This window comes from Lithobates pipiens, unplaced genomic scaffold (assembly GCF_037356315.1).
Source record: "Lithobates pipiens isolate NorthernLeopardFrog02 unplaced genomic scaffold, aLitPip1_a1.2 Scaffold_1, whole genome shotgun sequence".
Classification (NCBI taxonomy): Eukaryota; Metazoa; Chordata; class Amphibia; order Anura; family Ranidae; genus Lithobates; species Lithobates pipiens.
In genome coordinates, this window is record NW_027507685.1 from 152,688,594 (window position 1) to 152,704,697 (window position 16,104).

Consider the following 16,104-nt stretch of genomic DNA (forward strand, 5'->3'; position numbering starts at 1 on the left):
TAACCCACGATCGCGATCCCTCGTCTCAGCAATGCCAGAATTGGTGCCAGCACCTTGCTGAAGACCCTTGGAGCCGTTGCTAGGCCAAGGAGAAGAGCTACAAATTGGTAGTGCTCGTCCCCAACCGCAAATCGCAGAAACCTCTGGTGTCTGACGCATATGGGGACATGCAAGCATGCGTCCTTGATGTCCAAAGACGCCAAGAAATCCCCTTGATGAAGTGCAGCGACCACGGAACGAACCGATTCAATCCTGAACCTCCGCACCTTCACGAAGCAATTGAGGGCCTTGAGATCCAGTACCGGCGGACCCCTTCCTTCTTCGGGATTACAAACAGCTTGGAGTAGAATCCCTGAAACCTTTCCAACGTCGGTACAGGTACTATCACCCCACGCAGTAGCAAATCCCGTACTGCCCCAAACAGGGCCTCCCGACGAGCCAGAAGAATATGAACCCAGAGACCACCTAGAGGACCCCCCCAGCCAGGTACATTCTCCGCACTCCCTATGCCCAGACACACAGTGGCCCCTTAGAATGGGGAGGAGGGAAAGCAGCAGGGAGAGAAGAAATGGAGAGAGAGACCCAAACAGATGAAACCATACTTGCCCCTCCTGCAGGGACTGCTGGACGCAATCCACAGACAGACCCATCACCCAAGCAGTATGGGGTGGCTGTCGGCCATGGCACACTGTGACTCGGACAGCAGTAGCCCAATCATATGTGTGCCCCAGAGCATATAGCTCACCGGCCACCCCTGGACCAGAACGGGGGCCTTTCGCGGCTGATCCAGCGCGGAGCTACGGTCTGCATGTGCTCGATGGCCAGGCTGGGGAGACTACCAGGATCTATATTATCCAGCCTGTCACGCAGCCCGGCTGTTGATTGTAGATCACAGGAAGCAAAACGAAAAAATTTCCAAGACCACTGGTTCCCAGAGGGAGGCAGGTCCTTCACCTAAACTAGGCAGAAAAAAAACTGAGCTGCTGGGAGCAGAGTGAGGGGTTATAGCCAGTAGGAACCCCCTCCCGGGTGGTGCGGTGTTTGTTTTTTGTGTGTTCTGCCTAGTCCTCTCCTAAAGGTGGTGATATAACCCTAAGGGCAAGATTAAGGTGCTTTGTCCGTCAATGAATGAAAGAGATATGACTTCCACCCTGAACCGGAAGTGATGCTGTACCGGTCCTCCAAGACCATAGAAACTATCAAAGCGGATCTACTCTTTGATCGCCTCTGTGATCAGGGGGCTGCACCGTCGGATAGTTTCTCAGGTGAGCCAGCGGAAATGGTAAGCCCGTGAAATACGGCCAAGCGGTTGACGTCCCCTCCCGTGGTTCTGAAAGCGTTCCAGTGGCTCACGAGCCGCTCTGAATGCTTTCAAAAGAAAGTCAGCCACCAGCTGAAAAAAAACACTAGGATTATGGCTGATATCTTTAGCCATAATCCCGGTAAACCACTTACAAACAGCAACGTATATACAAAGCTCCAAGTCCATTTATAACCCCTGGGGCTTCTGAAAAAAAACTCCACAAATCTTAAAGCTGAACCATAAATACACCTCTGGCAGGCAGAAAAGTTCAGATTTTATGAATAGTTCAACTGTTTTGCAATTCCGATCCGCTCTTTTTATTCGGGCACTCCTGCCAGACAGAAGGGTCAGGTTCCTGATCTCCACTGCAGTAGTACAGCTTGGTCATAACACACCCCCAGCCTGCTGGTTGCACAGTGTCATAACAGTAATGCAGTGACAAGTGAACATTTCTTTGCTCCTGCTCTCTCTTCCTGATGTTTACAGTCAGCCCATGTACATAAACCACCACTTCTGGCGAGTAGCCTCAGGCATGTTCCCTCAGACAATGCACCTTTCCTCTGCTTGTGTGACTTTTTCCAACAGACGGGCCCCTTTACTAACCATGGTGCCAGCTCATGCACTTCCGAGTACCCCGGTTCACCATATCTAGTATACTTGCCAACTCTTTTGAGAACACTATGAGCATATATTATGAGTGGTGTTGCTTGTTGTCGATGGGCAAAGTACAATGTTTACATGCTTTCTGTAAACTTTTGACATGCGACAAGAGTCGCTTTATTTTTGTTGGATAAAGATCACATTAAAAATAAACAGCCTCTGGGGACAGAAGTGAAATCAGCTTCAAAATCTAAAAAGGGTCTTATAAAGGTTTATATTCATAGCAGCCAAAATCATAATAGCAAAGGCAAGGAAACGGGCGGTGGGGCCATTCGGCCAGCTCCAATACAAGCTCTCTTGGATTATGTTTAATGAACGCATGACAGCATCTCTGAATGACAAAATGGAACCCCTGGATTCAGTACTTAGCAGAAGGCTCTAGGGCGGTGCAGGTGTAGGAGGTCCGGAGGGGGGCAGAGATGGGGGCACTAATGTCTCTTTCTTTCTCTCTCTTTATCTGACTAAAAACTATAACTTACTATTCTTTCCCTTCCTTTCGATTATATCCTTATGGGTAAAGACATCCTTATTGGTACCCGAAAGGGACCTGACAGAATAAGGCAGGTTATTTTACAGACATGTAAACATGATTTATGAGAATAGATGCAGACCCCACTAGAGAATTACAAATGTGATAGCAATAATATCAAAAGCATTAAGACAGATAATAAAATTGGCTCCATATCTTTGAAAGTTTTAATTGCGTTAAAGATTGATGTTATGTTTATAACTACAAAATGGTTTGAACATGTAATATTTTTGTATTGCTATGGAAAATGTGAAAATTTGAAATAAAAACTATTGAAACAAAAAAAAAAAAAAACAAACAGCCTCATTGGCTCGCTATGCTGCCCTTACACTCACACACTGATTGCTTCTGTACAGGGGACTACAGGAGGCCAGTATCAAGACAAAATTAGGTACATATGTTAATTGTATTATATAATACAGTACATTGAAGGATTTTTTAATGAATACCTGTAAATTATTTTTTTCTCGTGCAGAAACTGGAGGCCAAGAATCACGCAGGCGGAATAAAATCTGCCAAAAGAATGACAGGCATGTCAAGCATGATAGTCATGTGACACAAGTCGCCATGCCCTCTGCACCCCACCCCCAAAACACACCTGGTTGCTGGCTGCGAGAAGACGTTGGCATGTATGTGCATCATCAGGTCCCCGCCAGGCATGTATTCCATCACAAAGCAGGTGTGTTCTGGAGTCTGGAAGCAGGCAAACAAGTTCACCAGGAAGGGGTGTCCAGAAGAATTTACCACCTCGAAGATGCGCTTCTCACACTGCAGACTGCAATGGAAAAAAAAAATAGCAATAAGGAGGACAAAAAAGACAAACATTCTACCAAACTTCTGGGAGGACAGATATGTTTTCCAAAGCCATCTATTGCAGGAGCATTTTAACTCTTCCAGGTATGCTGGGTAAATGAAAACCGATTGGTTGCTATGGACAACAGGTTTGTAATGTGAGCCGGATGTATATTGCTGGTTTCCCATGTTCCTCCTGCGATGGCTGCACTGGCACCTTTCTCCCAGGCCTCCAATCATCTCCTTTGCCACAGCTCTGAGCTCCTCTTTCCCATGAGCCACAATTTCTCTTCTGAAGCAGTATCATCTGTACAGGTAAGTGCTCCTGCTCTTTCTGTAGTCTCTCCTTCCCTCCTAGGCTCTGAGCTTCTCTAGCTTTCCCTCGCAGGCCAATCTGTAGCAGTGTCTCTGCTTACTGTCCTGCAGCCTTCGCCTATTTTTGACTTGGCGTTGACCGCCTCCCACTAATGCTTGTATTAAAAACATGCATTTTTATGCTTTCACACAGGAAGCCCACTTACTGCACAATAGAAGTGCACCACAACACTATAGTGCAGGTAATGTTTTGTACATTGTTAAAACCATTTACAATTGGATAAACATGATACATTTGTACCCCAAAACAAATGCATGTGTTATATCAAAGTTTTATCGGTCATAATTCCTGTGCATAAACGAGCATCATTGGTGGTTTCAACATGTTCCGCTCTTGTGCTTCATCAGGAAACTACTTATGAATGCAAACTGTACCAAAAATAAATTAAATATAATAATTGTTGTTATATCTATTTTATGTACATTTTCTTAAAACAGTCAATGTTATGCACAGGAATGACAGATAAAAAACGCACTACATGCAATTTGCTATGGGGTACAAATGTATCATGTTTATCAAATTGTCATTGGTTTTAACAATGTCTGAGTTGTTAAAAGTGGTTTTATGTAATACATGTTATTTGTGTTGTAAAGTTTCACACTAAAAAGTCCCATTTATTATTGTTTGTGTTTTAATCACAGTTGCATACATATTAGACAAATGTCAGGTTATATAGATTTGGTTTCATTATAAAACAGCTAAAACATACATCCCCCCTCTGCTTATAGTAGAATGGACTAGAACTTGACCTTTCAAACTCGTCTCGGCTTACGATATCACGCTTTTTCAGTGCTTTGATCGCATACAACTTTTCAGTTTCCTTATATTCAGCCAAAAGAACCTTTAAAAAGTAAAAAAAATAAAAATGAATTCAAAACCTTTCCCTGATGTGTGGAGTAAATTTAGAACTATGTAAATGAATATGAAAACAATGAGAAGTACACATATAACAAGACTAGCGCAATGCAAAAATATTCTGCTTTGCATGATCCGTTTACATAAAATGTACCTTCCCAAAGTGTCCCCTTCCCAGCACTGAGACACAGGTGAAGTCATCCAGACTGAGGACATGTTTTCTGTAAAAATAAGAAAATTTGTGATATTACAGAGCAAGTCCCAGAAACAATTAGTGAGCAACTAATGCTATCAAACACATCAACTGTGCTAATGCTAGAAAATGTACTGAATATGCATTAAACTGATTACTCTAATTCTGTGCAAGCAGAATACAGAGACGGCCTCACAGTGAGATACTTAAGCCTTTGCTGTGTACCTCTTGTCTAGGTTTTCTGGATTATCAATCGCATTCATAAATGTCAATCACTGAGCGAATATCTGAGGGGCAGTACATTACAGCAAAAAGGTGCACTGAGCTGTCCACGAACACTGATCCCCCACGACTGCATGTATTTAAAACCCAACATCCACCAAATCACATATAGTAGAATTTAAATTAATTCCAAGGCCACTTTTACACGGGCGCCTCTATGGGGTGGAATCGCTCTGCTAATCGACGCTAAGCAAGCGGGTGACAGGTCAGTCTGCTGGACTTTGCAGAGCAGAGATGTCCTTCTCTCCTCTATGGGGAAATTGGGTGAAAACAGACCGCCTGTCTGTTTTAATCTGATCCGCCAGGCGAAAAGGGAAAAATAGGGCCACCATCCATCTGGATTTTGTGGACAGGATCGTATCGGATAGTGATGGATTTCAGCGGACGTGTCACCGCTGACATCCGCCCCTCTACAGGGGAGGCTGGAGGGTCCAATCAGGTCCGTCTGAAAAATCGACAGACAGACCTGATCAGACAGCCCGTGTAAAAGGGCCCTAAAAGGATTTTTTTTTTTTTTTTAAATAACAAACATGCAATGGTTTTGTATAGAGCAGACCCAAGCCTCTTTTTTGGGATCCCCCAACAGCAGTCCTGGCTTCTCCTCTCTGCTGAGTTCTCCCAATAGCAATCCTTGCTATGGGGGCACACAAGCAGGCTCGCTCCTGAGCCACACTGTGTGCTCATTTACACACAGCTCAGCCCTGCTCTCTCCTCATTGGCTCACTGCCTGTGATGGGGGCTGAGGTGAATATAAGAGGGGGCTGAGGGGAGCTGCACCCAGAAGGGATTTTACCTTAATGCATAAAATGCATTAAGGTAAAAAACCTTGAGCCTTTAGAACCACTTTAATACCACTATAACACCAATTACCCCCCCTAGCCCCACGCGGTTAAACACCTCAACAAAATATTTGGAATCGGGTCAAACAGGCACATTCCCTGGCTGTAGGTCCTACCATATAGCTGACCACTGTGCTTGGCGTAAGCACTGCCATTACTCCTTTCACCAGCAGACTAAAAACAAAAAAGGCGGAGCACCCAAAAAAAAAACTGATATAATGGCGGCGTCAAACAGTCTATACCCATACCACCTGTGCAAATAATTCTGATAGGGAATTCTGTGCATGTTTTCATCAAATGAAAAGAGAATTGACCTGGGTTGTATTAATAGAGACCTGTACTTAAAAGAATGGGTTGTCAATGCTAATCCCTTTCTGAAAATGCTAGTTTTCCTGGTGAGTTTCAGCATTAGTATTCAAAGCTCATGCAGAGCAAAAAAACAAAACTGAATCCAAATCTGCATACTTGTTCCAAGGTAGTTTTCTTTAGTATTGAAGCCACTGGATCATACTGACAGCCTAGGAACTAGTATTTAAAGAAGTAAAAGAATGGCAGAACCCATACTTCTCCAGTGTCAGTTTCTTTTCCGAGTCTAGAATTTTTTGTGTATTCTTGAGGTGTATGGGTAGTCTTGTAGGCCATTATGTCTAAGCCCTTGTACACACGGTCGGAGATTCCGTCGGAGTAATTCCGACTGATTAATTCCGGAAGAGGTCCGGAAGTGATGTTGCATACATACGGTCGGACAAAGTTGTCGGAAAATTCGATTGTACATAACGTGATGACGTTATTTCATTACAACGGGACTACGTTCAGGCTAGTAGCCAATAGCTTTGGTCTAGGAATTTGATCTGAGCATGCGTGGCACTTTGTCCGTCTGAGTAGGCTACACATGATCGGAGTATGTCCGATGGGAGCATTTTGTCGGAAAATTTTACCGGCAAGTTGGAAAAGTTGGTCCATCAGATATTCCGACGGAAACAGTCCGAAGCAGACCACACACAGTCGGAATATCCGACAAAATGGTCCGATAGGACACATTCCGTCGGAATCTCCGACCGTGTGTACAAGGACTTAAGGATAGTCAAGTAATGGAAATATTCCCAGCTTTATCCCCATCACACGTGCATTAAGCTTACCTGTGAAGTTTCGGGAGTTCCGAAGTGGCCTGGGTGTTACTCTCCTCAGAATGAATGCGCTTCACAGACTGAAACAGAACAAAGGCATTAAAAAAATGACTGTTTGTGGCTCATCAATGGATACAAATGCATACACAGCTGACCCTATAAGTACAGAGGGAAGGAGACGTGTCTGTACTTCAGTCAGTCATTCTTCTAGCCCAGACACGTCAGAATAGCGTTTATGGGCTGCATATGGCTCCAGCTCTTTGCGCCACATGCTCTATCAGCCAATGATCCACTGCCACAGTGGATTGAGATAGATCCCTTTTAGGGGTATTTAACCATTCTGCAATGGTATAACAAATGGCAGGGAATGCCAACGAGGATTGAGTTTTAAAGAGAGTTTATAATTTCCGATCGGTAGGATCCTTAAGTACAGGAAGGCTCTCCACTACACTCGTGGCTTCCCTGCTAAGGTAGGCCATGGACGGATCTACACTGAAGGTAGATCGCTGTTTGAAAAAATCCTTTTCAAATGGTAACAAGTTTAGCAAGCATTTGGCAGGTGTCAAGGGAATGTCAGGGTGTTTCTGAACCCCACAGCAGAAGACCTTGCACAGCAGGCACAATGAAATGGTCTTTGCAGCTACAGGAACTCTAAATGACCCAATACTGGAAATAGCAGGCTTATCCTCCAGTTTCAAAGCAGTGAACACTTCAGTAAGAGTTAGGATTAATTATGTCTAAAGGCTTCAACTCCTCATGAATAATGTCATCAGAGATTGGAGTGACTCAATCAGCTATAGTCAAATGCAACCAACTAAGACTGTGGACAGATCAGCCAAAGAAACTGCAAGTGAAGGTTCAGGAGAAAAACTAAATCCTTTGCAGTCACAGCCAAGATCAAACTGGGTACACTTGGGCCACAAAGTTAGCTGTGACTGTAGTAAAGACCGCAGCTGATAAGGCAGGGCCCCCCTGATAACTAGTTAAACTCAGTAAGCAGGATTGCAGGTTGCAGATGTCAGCACCTTCAAAAAAGCACAGATCAAATGTCCCCGAAGCCTTAATGGAGTGTGATCCGTGGACAGCCATTGCAGCAGGACAGTTCCCTCCTTGTCTGGAAAGACACGTTGCAACCACACAGTGATAAGGCAACTTAAGAGAGTAACACAGTAGTGTACAAAGGGTGGCACAGCAGTGTAGCGGTTAGCACTCTCACCTAGCAGTAAGAAGGGTCGCTGGTTTGAATCCCAACCACGACACTACCTGCCTGGAGTTTGCATGTTCTCCCTGTGCCTGCGTGGGTTTCCTCCAGGTACTCTGGTTTCCTCCCACACTCCAAAGACATGCAAGTAGGTCAATTGGCTTCTGTCCAAAATTGGCCCTAGTATATGAATGGGGACCTTGGATTGTGGGCTCCTTGAGGGTAGGGACCGATGTGAGCGGAGTGTGCACTGTACAGTGATAGGGACAATTGTAGACACTCAGGTTGAACTGGATGGACTGGTGTCTTTATTCAACCTTACTATGCAACACTCCCTTCTGGGTGATCAATGTACCTTGCAAGAATTTTAACAAAGCTTTGATGCAGATTCCTACTGGTTTTCACTCTGAAGATTTTTAGTTTTTCTTAGACCATGTCTTTTGCAGGACTCATTCTAAAATTTGAGAATGACTAGTTCTTTACAAACAGCTGATGCACTTTCATGAAAAGTGTCTGCATTCCTTCAGATGTGAACAGCACTTAAAAAAGGAGAAGCCCAGCCTAAGCTCACTTGGCTTGGTTTCTCCCAAGGGTCACAGGAGTGCAATTCGTTTTACACTCCTGTGACCAGTTTTCAGCAGAGAGAGGACTAAAGTCCGCGCTCTACAGACGTCACAGGAACCAGTCCAGGCACCGCTTCATCCTGACAATGGAAGTCTGGATCCGCCAGGTGCCTGGACTGAAGCCTGTCTCAGCGAGCCAATGAGAGCCCCGAGACGGCTGCTCCATGCCTGCCTACAGCTCAGCAATCCTGTGAGTGCGGAGGGAGTGGAGAGATGCTGATTGACAGCAGCTCTCTGCACGGGGAGCTGTGAGAAACAAGCCATCAGCGATGTACGATCACTCGGTTCTCAGTTTAGAGGCGCCGGGGGACAGATGCAGCATCGGACTGATGTTGCATCCACCTAGGTAAGTATGATGGGGGAAAAAATCCCAAACCCATACTTCTCTTTTAAGCAATATCTCACCAAAAATGTACATTTTTGTTGCAGAGGATGTCTAAAACAGTGCAGAGTTCTTTACGAGAGCAGGAAATGCTTTGTAGAAAAATGTATAAAGCTGCAGTTTGAAAAGGAAAGGCTATTTTAACAACATTAAAAGTACAACATGGTTCATGTATCAATATATAGATCTCTTTTTCATCATCATTTTGCTATTTTGTTCCCACGAAAGCAGGAGTTCCCCTTTAAGTTTAGGATACAAGGCAAGGCTGCAGGTATTCACACCTCCCAGACAGCTGGCAGAACATAAGGATTGGATAGCCAGAGGTGACCAAGTCACTAAGTGGGCAGTAAGAAGGAACAAAGGATCAGTGAGGTAGTGGGACGATGCTTCCCTGATACTTTAAAAGGTGTGGAAGTGTGCACGCAACACTCAACCCATCACATGGTTCCCTGCTCAGACCCTCAGCAATAACTTCTTTCAGGCCGCTCTGCCTACTTCAGAGAGGACAAGTATTGAGGTATGCCAGTGGCTCCTGACCTGGGAAGTGCTTCATGGCTAACTTACCAGAACAGGGTCTGGAAAATGCTGCATGCAAAAGCCAGCACTCAAAGGTCACATCCAGACTAGGCCTGCAACATTCAGTCCAATCAAATCTGGACTTGGTACTCCAAAAGCTACGCCGAGGACAGACATGACAGATAATTGCAATCAATGACCAGCCTTTGCAGGGATGTAGAGAAGAGACTTGATTAAAGAAAAATCCTGAAAACTGAAGAAAAAAAAAAAAGTGCTGGCAAGAATTAGGTTAGTCTTGACAGCAGAACTGAAAAAGACATCCATCTCCCTAGAATTCTATCAAAAATCTAGGGTATCAACTGTATAACTCAGAAAGTGAAGGATTTCCATCAAAGCACAATAACGAAAATTAGATTTTTATACTCGCCATAAAAACCTTCTCTTGAGGGACACAGGAATTCAGATATCATTTAGTTATAATGGCAGGATTGGACACCGGCAAACAAAAAAAATTCAATGTCATCCCCAGTATAATATCCTCTCCTCTACCCAGCATGCCTCTGTAGCAAGCAGTACCAAAAGCATATACAGAAGCACAGGGGCCTGGGACCGGTGTCTCCCAATAAACTCCTTAAAAAAAAAAAAAAAAAAAAAAAAAAAAGAAGAAGGATTTGAAGGCAAATACAAAACCCCCATTTTTAATTCTCGTCCATTGAAAGATACAGAAATTCAGATGCTGTCAGGATGTCCAAAAGTTGTTCAACTGATAAGTGGAAAAGCAGCAACAATTTGCGAAAAGGCCCAAGGGAAAAAACTTAGGACTGCCTGCTGACCAGAAGCCGCCTGGAGGACAAAATCTAGACTGGATGTGGCCAAGCTCGAAGCAAATAGGGAAACCTACCAACACGACCAAAAGGTAGGACACTAAAAATCAACCCAATGCTTTAGGGCCTACATACTCTAGAAGAACATGTCACAGAAGGGTACCTGGGATCAAACAGGTCTAGAAGGTCTATATTAAAGACCCAAGCCCTTTACACCATGATCCTCTAAAACCAAAAAGGGACGTAAACTCCATGACCAAAAAAGTTGTCTGGCCAGCCACCAACCTTGGCAGATTTTTATTTTTTTAATAACTGGTTAGACAAAGCTGGACAACAAAAAAAAAAAAAAAAAGAGCTATGTCCAAGTGTTAACCATGTGTCTCCAGAGCTTTGGGTGAAATAAAACCTCCAGACCTAGGTCCATTTTTTGTTTACCTGGGCTTTTTATTTCAGTTGATTGCTAGAGGCTTTATGTCTCTTTCACACACCCTGCTGTAAATGTCTGCTGCTGGGTGAAAAGACTGACAGCTGACAGAACACAAAAAAGGTATCAGAGCTGCCTGTTTATTTTATGGAAGCTTCTTAGGAAAAGAATGTTCTAAGATTGTTTGATCATTTTCCTAATCATTAGTGGGCCAATTGACATTAGTTTTGAATTGTAATGATGGGAAATTGGGAATATTTAAAGAAAAAGATGGAAAAAAATTCTCAAACTAGTTAATTACAGTGTATGTGGGTTTTGTTCGGTAAAGTAAATTTATTCCAAAATCAAATGTTAAAAGAAAACCATTTTTTTCAATGACATTTGAAAGTTTGGAGAATTTCTGTATAAAAAACCCTAAGACTTTTCCTAAAAATTGTCATTCAAAATTGTATCTATGGCCAGCTTTAACCTATGCTGAGTTTCAAATCTTAAAACTGAGCTGCAGGACTGCATGCGCCATAACGTGCAAGACTCTATACTCAGAGTGCCAATGAATCCCACCCCCTGGTTTATTTGTAAATCCTGACTTGCTAGTTTAGGTAATGTAGGAATGCTACCTCCCGCTTTCTGCAATGGAGTATATGGTGACTGAGCAAGTACTGCCATGTGAGGCTCCAATTACTCCAACTTTCAGAAACCCAGCCTTTGCATGGGCTCTTCTTTCGGTTGTATGAAAAAGTACAATGACCTGTATGAAAAAGCCAAATCATGATCCGGCAGTTTATTTCATGGACTCTCCTGTGCGATGTTCGTTTAGAAATGTGAACATGAGCAGATGCTTACTTTTAAAGGCCAGATATAAGATACAATGGACTTTATGTAAAGGAATAATAAAAAATAAAAAACACAATTATAGCCATGCTGATTCTTCCACCTGTTTATGCATGTTGTGAAACTGATTGACATTACTGAAGGCAATTCTCTTTTTTTCACAAGGTGCTGAGCTAAGAGAAATATGGACACACCCATTGCTGATAACCTTTTGAAAATGCCAGTTGCTTGGCTCTTGCACTCAAGCTCTGCCTTCAAAACTTTGGACCTCTCACTCAAAACATGCATGTGGCAAGTAACGTCTGAGCTCCTTAGAAGAATGTTTTTGTCCAGGTAAGTGACTCAAAGTACTGAAAACAGCCAGGCAATTAATATTTTCAGAACAAGATAATCAAATGGTAGCCTACAATTATTTCTTATTAAATGTGTTGTTTAATAATGATGGTGTCACTGACACTACTCACCTTTGCTGGAAGTTTGGGTGAAGAGTCCATAGGTGCCCCTACCTTTTCTGACTGCAGCGGTAAGTAGATTCGGGGAGGTTTGGGTGGAGGCTTGAAGGAGGATTCATCAGTGAATACTAACTTTTTTATGGGAATATTACTGAAAGGGAACAAAAAAATAAATAAATAAAAGGTATTTAGGAGCAAGAGAAAAAAAAATGTCCTTTCACCATGGTCTAGTGCAGGGATATGCAATTAGCGGACCTCCAGTTGTTGCAGAACTACAAGTCCCATGAGGCATAGCAAGACTGACAGCCACAAGCATGACACCCAGAGGCAGAGGAATGATGGGACTTGTAGTTTTGCAACAGCATGAGGCCTGCTAATTGCATATCCCTGGTCTAGTGCATTTTACCAGTCCCACCATCCTAAACTGGCTCAGCACCAACAAGCAAGAGAGTGCAGTGGGGTAGATATCTCTGCTGGAGTCTGCAGCCAATAGAAAGCTAGATGATTTTGTCAGGCTCCTTATGAAGGGTTCAAATAAATGCAGAGGTAATAAAAGGCGACGTATAGCAAATTCTGTACATATTTTTCTCCTTTTGTGGTATAAAGCCTAAAGGAGGACCCTTGGATGGGCATGCTATCATCTCTGATGTATATGCTATGCGTTACCTGTATTGTTACCTTGTGACGAAAAGAAAATCTTGGAAAAAAATAAAAAAATCTTAAAGAAGGGATCCAACAGGTACCAAAAGCTTGTACCTTTAAAAATGTAATTTAGCCAAAGGGTAGTAGAAGCTCCAAACGTGCATTATAATTGCAAAACAAAATATTTTGTATTTTCATATGCAGCCAGCAGGGGGAGCTCTCAGTTCCCTTTTGTGTGTTTTCTAGTCTCTGCTTAATTCCCGTTGTAAAAAGTCTGCTTACAGAGTCTAATAGCTCAAGCTTAAATTTAAATGATTTAAAGTTGTGACTTCTCCCACTTCCATATGTGAAGTATTAGAGACAGAGTCCCTGAAAGGAAACAAAACGTTTGCTGCGATCTCTTTAGAAAACTCACACAATGCTCTTTGAAACCTGTGTGATGAGTGCACCTAAGCTTTAATGGCTTAGTCAGGGGGCACGGTTGAGTAATGAAGAGGGAAGTGTGTCACTGCTGGAGACATGGGCCGACGCGCTCTACGCGAGTGCAGTGGTCCTGATCTCCAGTGTGGTGCAAGCAGAGGACGGCTTAGTACAGGTAAACACTAGGACAAAAGAATGATTATCTATTTTTTTATGCAACCTGATTGCATAAAAATAAAAACACCCCTTTATTAGGTACACTTGTTCAGTTGCTTGGCAACACAAATTGCTAATCAGCCAAATCACACGGCAGCAACTCAATGTATTTAGGCATCTAGACGTGGTGAAGAAGATTTGCTGAAGTTCAAACCGAGCATCAGAATGGGGAAGAAAGTGTACTTAAGTGACTTTGAACATGGCATGGGTGTTGGTGCCTGAGCATTTCAAAAACTGCTGATCTACTGGGATTTTCATGCACAACCATCTCTAGGGTTTACAGAGAATGGTCTGAAAATATCCAGTGAGCGGCAGTTGCGTTGACGAAAATGCCTTGTTGATGTCAGAGGAGAAACCCAAATACCCACTCGTTACAACCAAGGTATTCGGAATACCATCTCTGAATGCACAACACATCGAACCTTGAAGCAGATGGGCTACAGCAGCAGACGACCACACCGGTTGTCAGATAAGAACAGGAAACTGAGGCTACAATTCGCACAGGCTCACCAGTATTTGACAATAGATTATTGGAAAAATGTTGCTTGCTCTGACGAGTCTCGATTTCAGCTGCGACTGCATCAATGGCTCAGGCTGGTGGTGGTGGTGTAATGGTGTACCACGGCCTACCCGAGTATTGTTGCCGCCTTGGAGGAACCAAACCCCTGTCACTTATACTGGTTAGTGTAATATGCCTTGTAGGAAGTGTGCCCCGGGAACTAAGTACAAAGCCAAAAAGTGGCAACAGATCCCGGAAATAAAAAAAAATAAAAAAACACAAAAACACACACACAAAAACACACACACTGGTGAAAGCACATTGGGAACCTACCTATAGTTTGCAGAATTTGCATGAATCTCTGTAGGGGTAGAGACAGGAAGGGGCGGGCTTAGTGTCGATATGGTGCCGCATGGTGGTAGAATGCTCATCATTAGGCGGCCCCATGTAGCAAAGTTGATGTTCATTTGGGTGGCGCGAAGGAAATCCTTTCCTAGAAAAACAAGAGGATAAAATTACTGAATCTGCTTTTTTCTTTTTTTTTTTATTAAACACGTGATACCTACCTGCTATGTGCAATGCTATTGCACATAGAGCCCCCAAACCTTTTCCCTCCCTTGCTCACAAAATTTGATTGACAGTAGAAGGAGCCAATGGCTCCAGACATTTCTTCTGTGAGCAGAGGGAGGGGAGAGAGCTACTGTCCCCAAATCTATACTCCTATGGGGTAAACTACAGGGTGGCTTGGGAGTTCCTAATGTCTTTAAATATTACCAAGCGGCCCAACGGACACTTTACCATGCTACTGCTGAAGTTCCTTTGTGGGTGGGTTTGGAAGCTGTAGATTTAATCCCGGTATCCGTTTCCAATATCCTTTGGAATCAAGGGTCTATAACTAATCCCGTCACACAACAATCCCTTACTAGCTTGTCCCTCTTTGAGGGTATTTGTCATTCCGACCCACATGACCCAGGCTTTATTACTAAACTTTAATCTCATCTTAACTCACCCCCCCCCCCCCCTACCTTCCTATGCTTTCAAATGGGCCTCGGACTTTAGGGTACAGTTGGAGCAAGAGGTTTGGTAATGACATTTGGGCAGCAACTAAATCGTCATCACAAAATATACTGGCAGTAGAGACCAACTATAGGGTCTTACTCCAATGGTATTTGGTCCCCGCAAGAATTAAAAAATTTCTACCTGGTAACCCCTTTGTGTGCCATCGTGGTGGAGAGCCAGGTATATATGTTCATATATGGTGGACTTGTCCGATCGCGCGGCTGTTTTGGGCTGAAATCTTCAAAGTAGCCTCATCATTGCTTAAGCAAGTTTTAGAACCAGACCCAGCTGTAGCTCTCCAAAACCACTGTGCTTTTGATCTTACTAGAGCACAGACTAATCTACTACAGCAACTTATGACTCTCTCTAAACAAACCATAGCAAGGGCCTGGAAGACCACGACTACTACTGTGTACTCAAGACCAAAAATAGAATGACCCAAGCTACGATTCATAGCAAAACGGAGGTTGCAATACTAGAAAAGATCCCCAAGCATCGTAAAGTCTGGCAACCATGGGTGGACCACTTTCTACCACCTAGTGAGTGGCTGACCTCCCTTTTCCTTTTTCTCTTCTCTCCTCTTTCCTTTCTCTCCCCTTTTCTTTCTCTGAAAAGTGATAGACCTCCAAGCTGGGATTTATAAGGCAATTTGAAGAAAAATTTAGTTTTAATTGATTTTCACAAAAGATTATAAGCAAGTACCAATAATTTAAAGAATTTTAGAAAAGTGTTCAGCACATATACAAAGTGCTACAATAATAAAAACATTGCATGATATATTGTGAATAATCCTGAAGCGGCATTTCCCCAACTATTTTCTGTTCCACCCTTCAATATATTTCAGATGGTAGAGGGATTATCCAAAGTGTTTTGAAATTAGCTTAAAGTGGGGTACCCCCTAAAAAAAAAAAAAAAGTCAGCAGCTACAAATACTGCAGCTGCTGACTTTTAATAAATCGGACACTTGCCTGTCCCAGGGTCTAGCGATGCGGGGGAATGAAGCCCCCCCTCGTTCCCCGCTCCGCTCGCGGCACCGTCATGCGTACTGTGGGAACCCAG

General features: G+C 43.3%; 1 protein-coding gene across 4 annotated transcripts in view; it reads right to left on the reverse strand.

Moving 5' to 3' along the window:
* The window catches only part of PKN3 (protein kinase N3), an 89,157-nt gene that overhangs the window by 34,970 nt on the left and 38,083 nt on the right, over window positions 1–16,104 (reverse strand). For all 4 annotated transcript variants that reach the window (XM_077478684.1, XM_077478686.1, XM_077478685.1 and 1 more), the window contains 7 exons: window positions 14,320–14,479; window positions 12,222–12,360; window positions 6,969–7,036; window positions 4,670–4,736; window positions 4,410–4,501; window positions 3,091–3,267; window positions 2,942–3,004 (listed from right to left, as the gene is read on the reverse strand). In XM_077478684.1, the coding sequence (XP_077334810.1) occupies window positions 2,942–3,004; window positions 3,091–3,267; window positions 4,410–4,501; window positions 4,670–4,736; window positions 6,969–7,036; window positions 12,222–12,360; window positions 14,320–14,479 (766 nt within the window). The remainder of the gene's footprint in view (window positions 1–2,941; window positions 3,005–3,090; window positions 3,268–4,409; window positions 4,502–4,669; window positions 4,737–6,968; window positions 7,037–12,221; window positions 12,361–14,319; window positions 14,480–16,104) is intronic.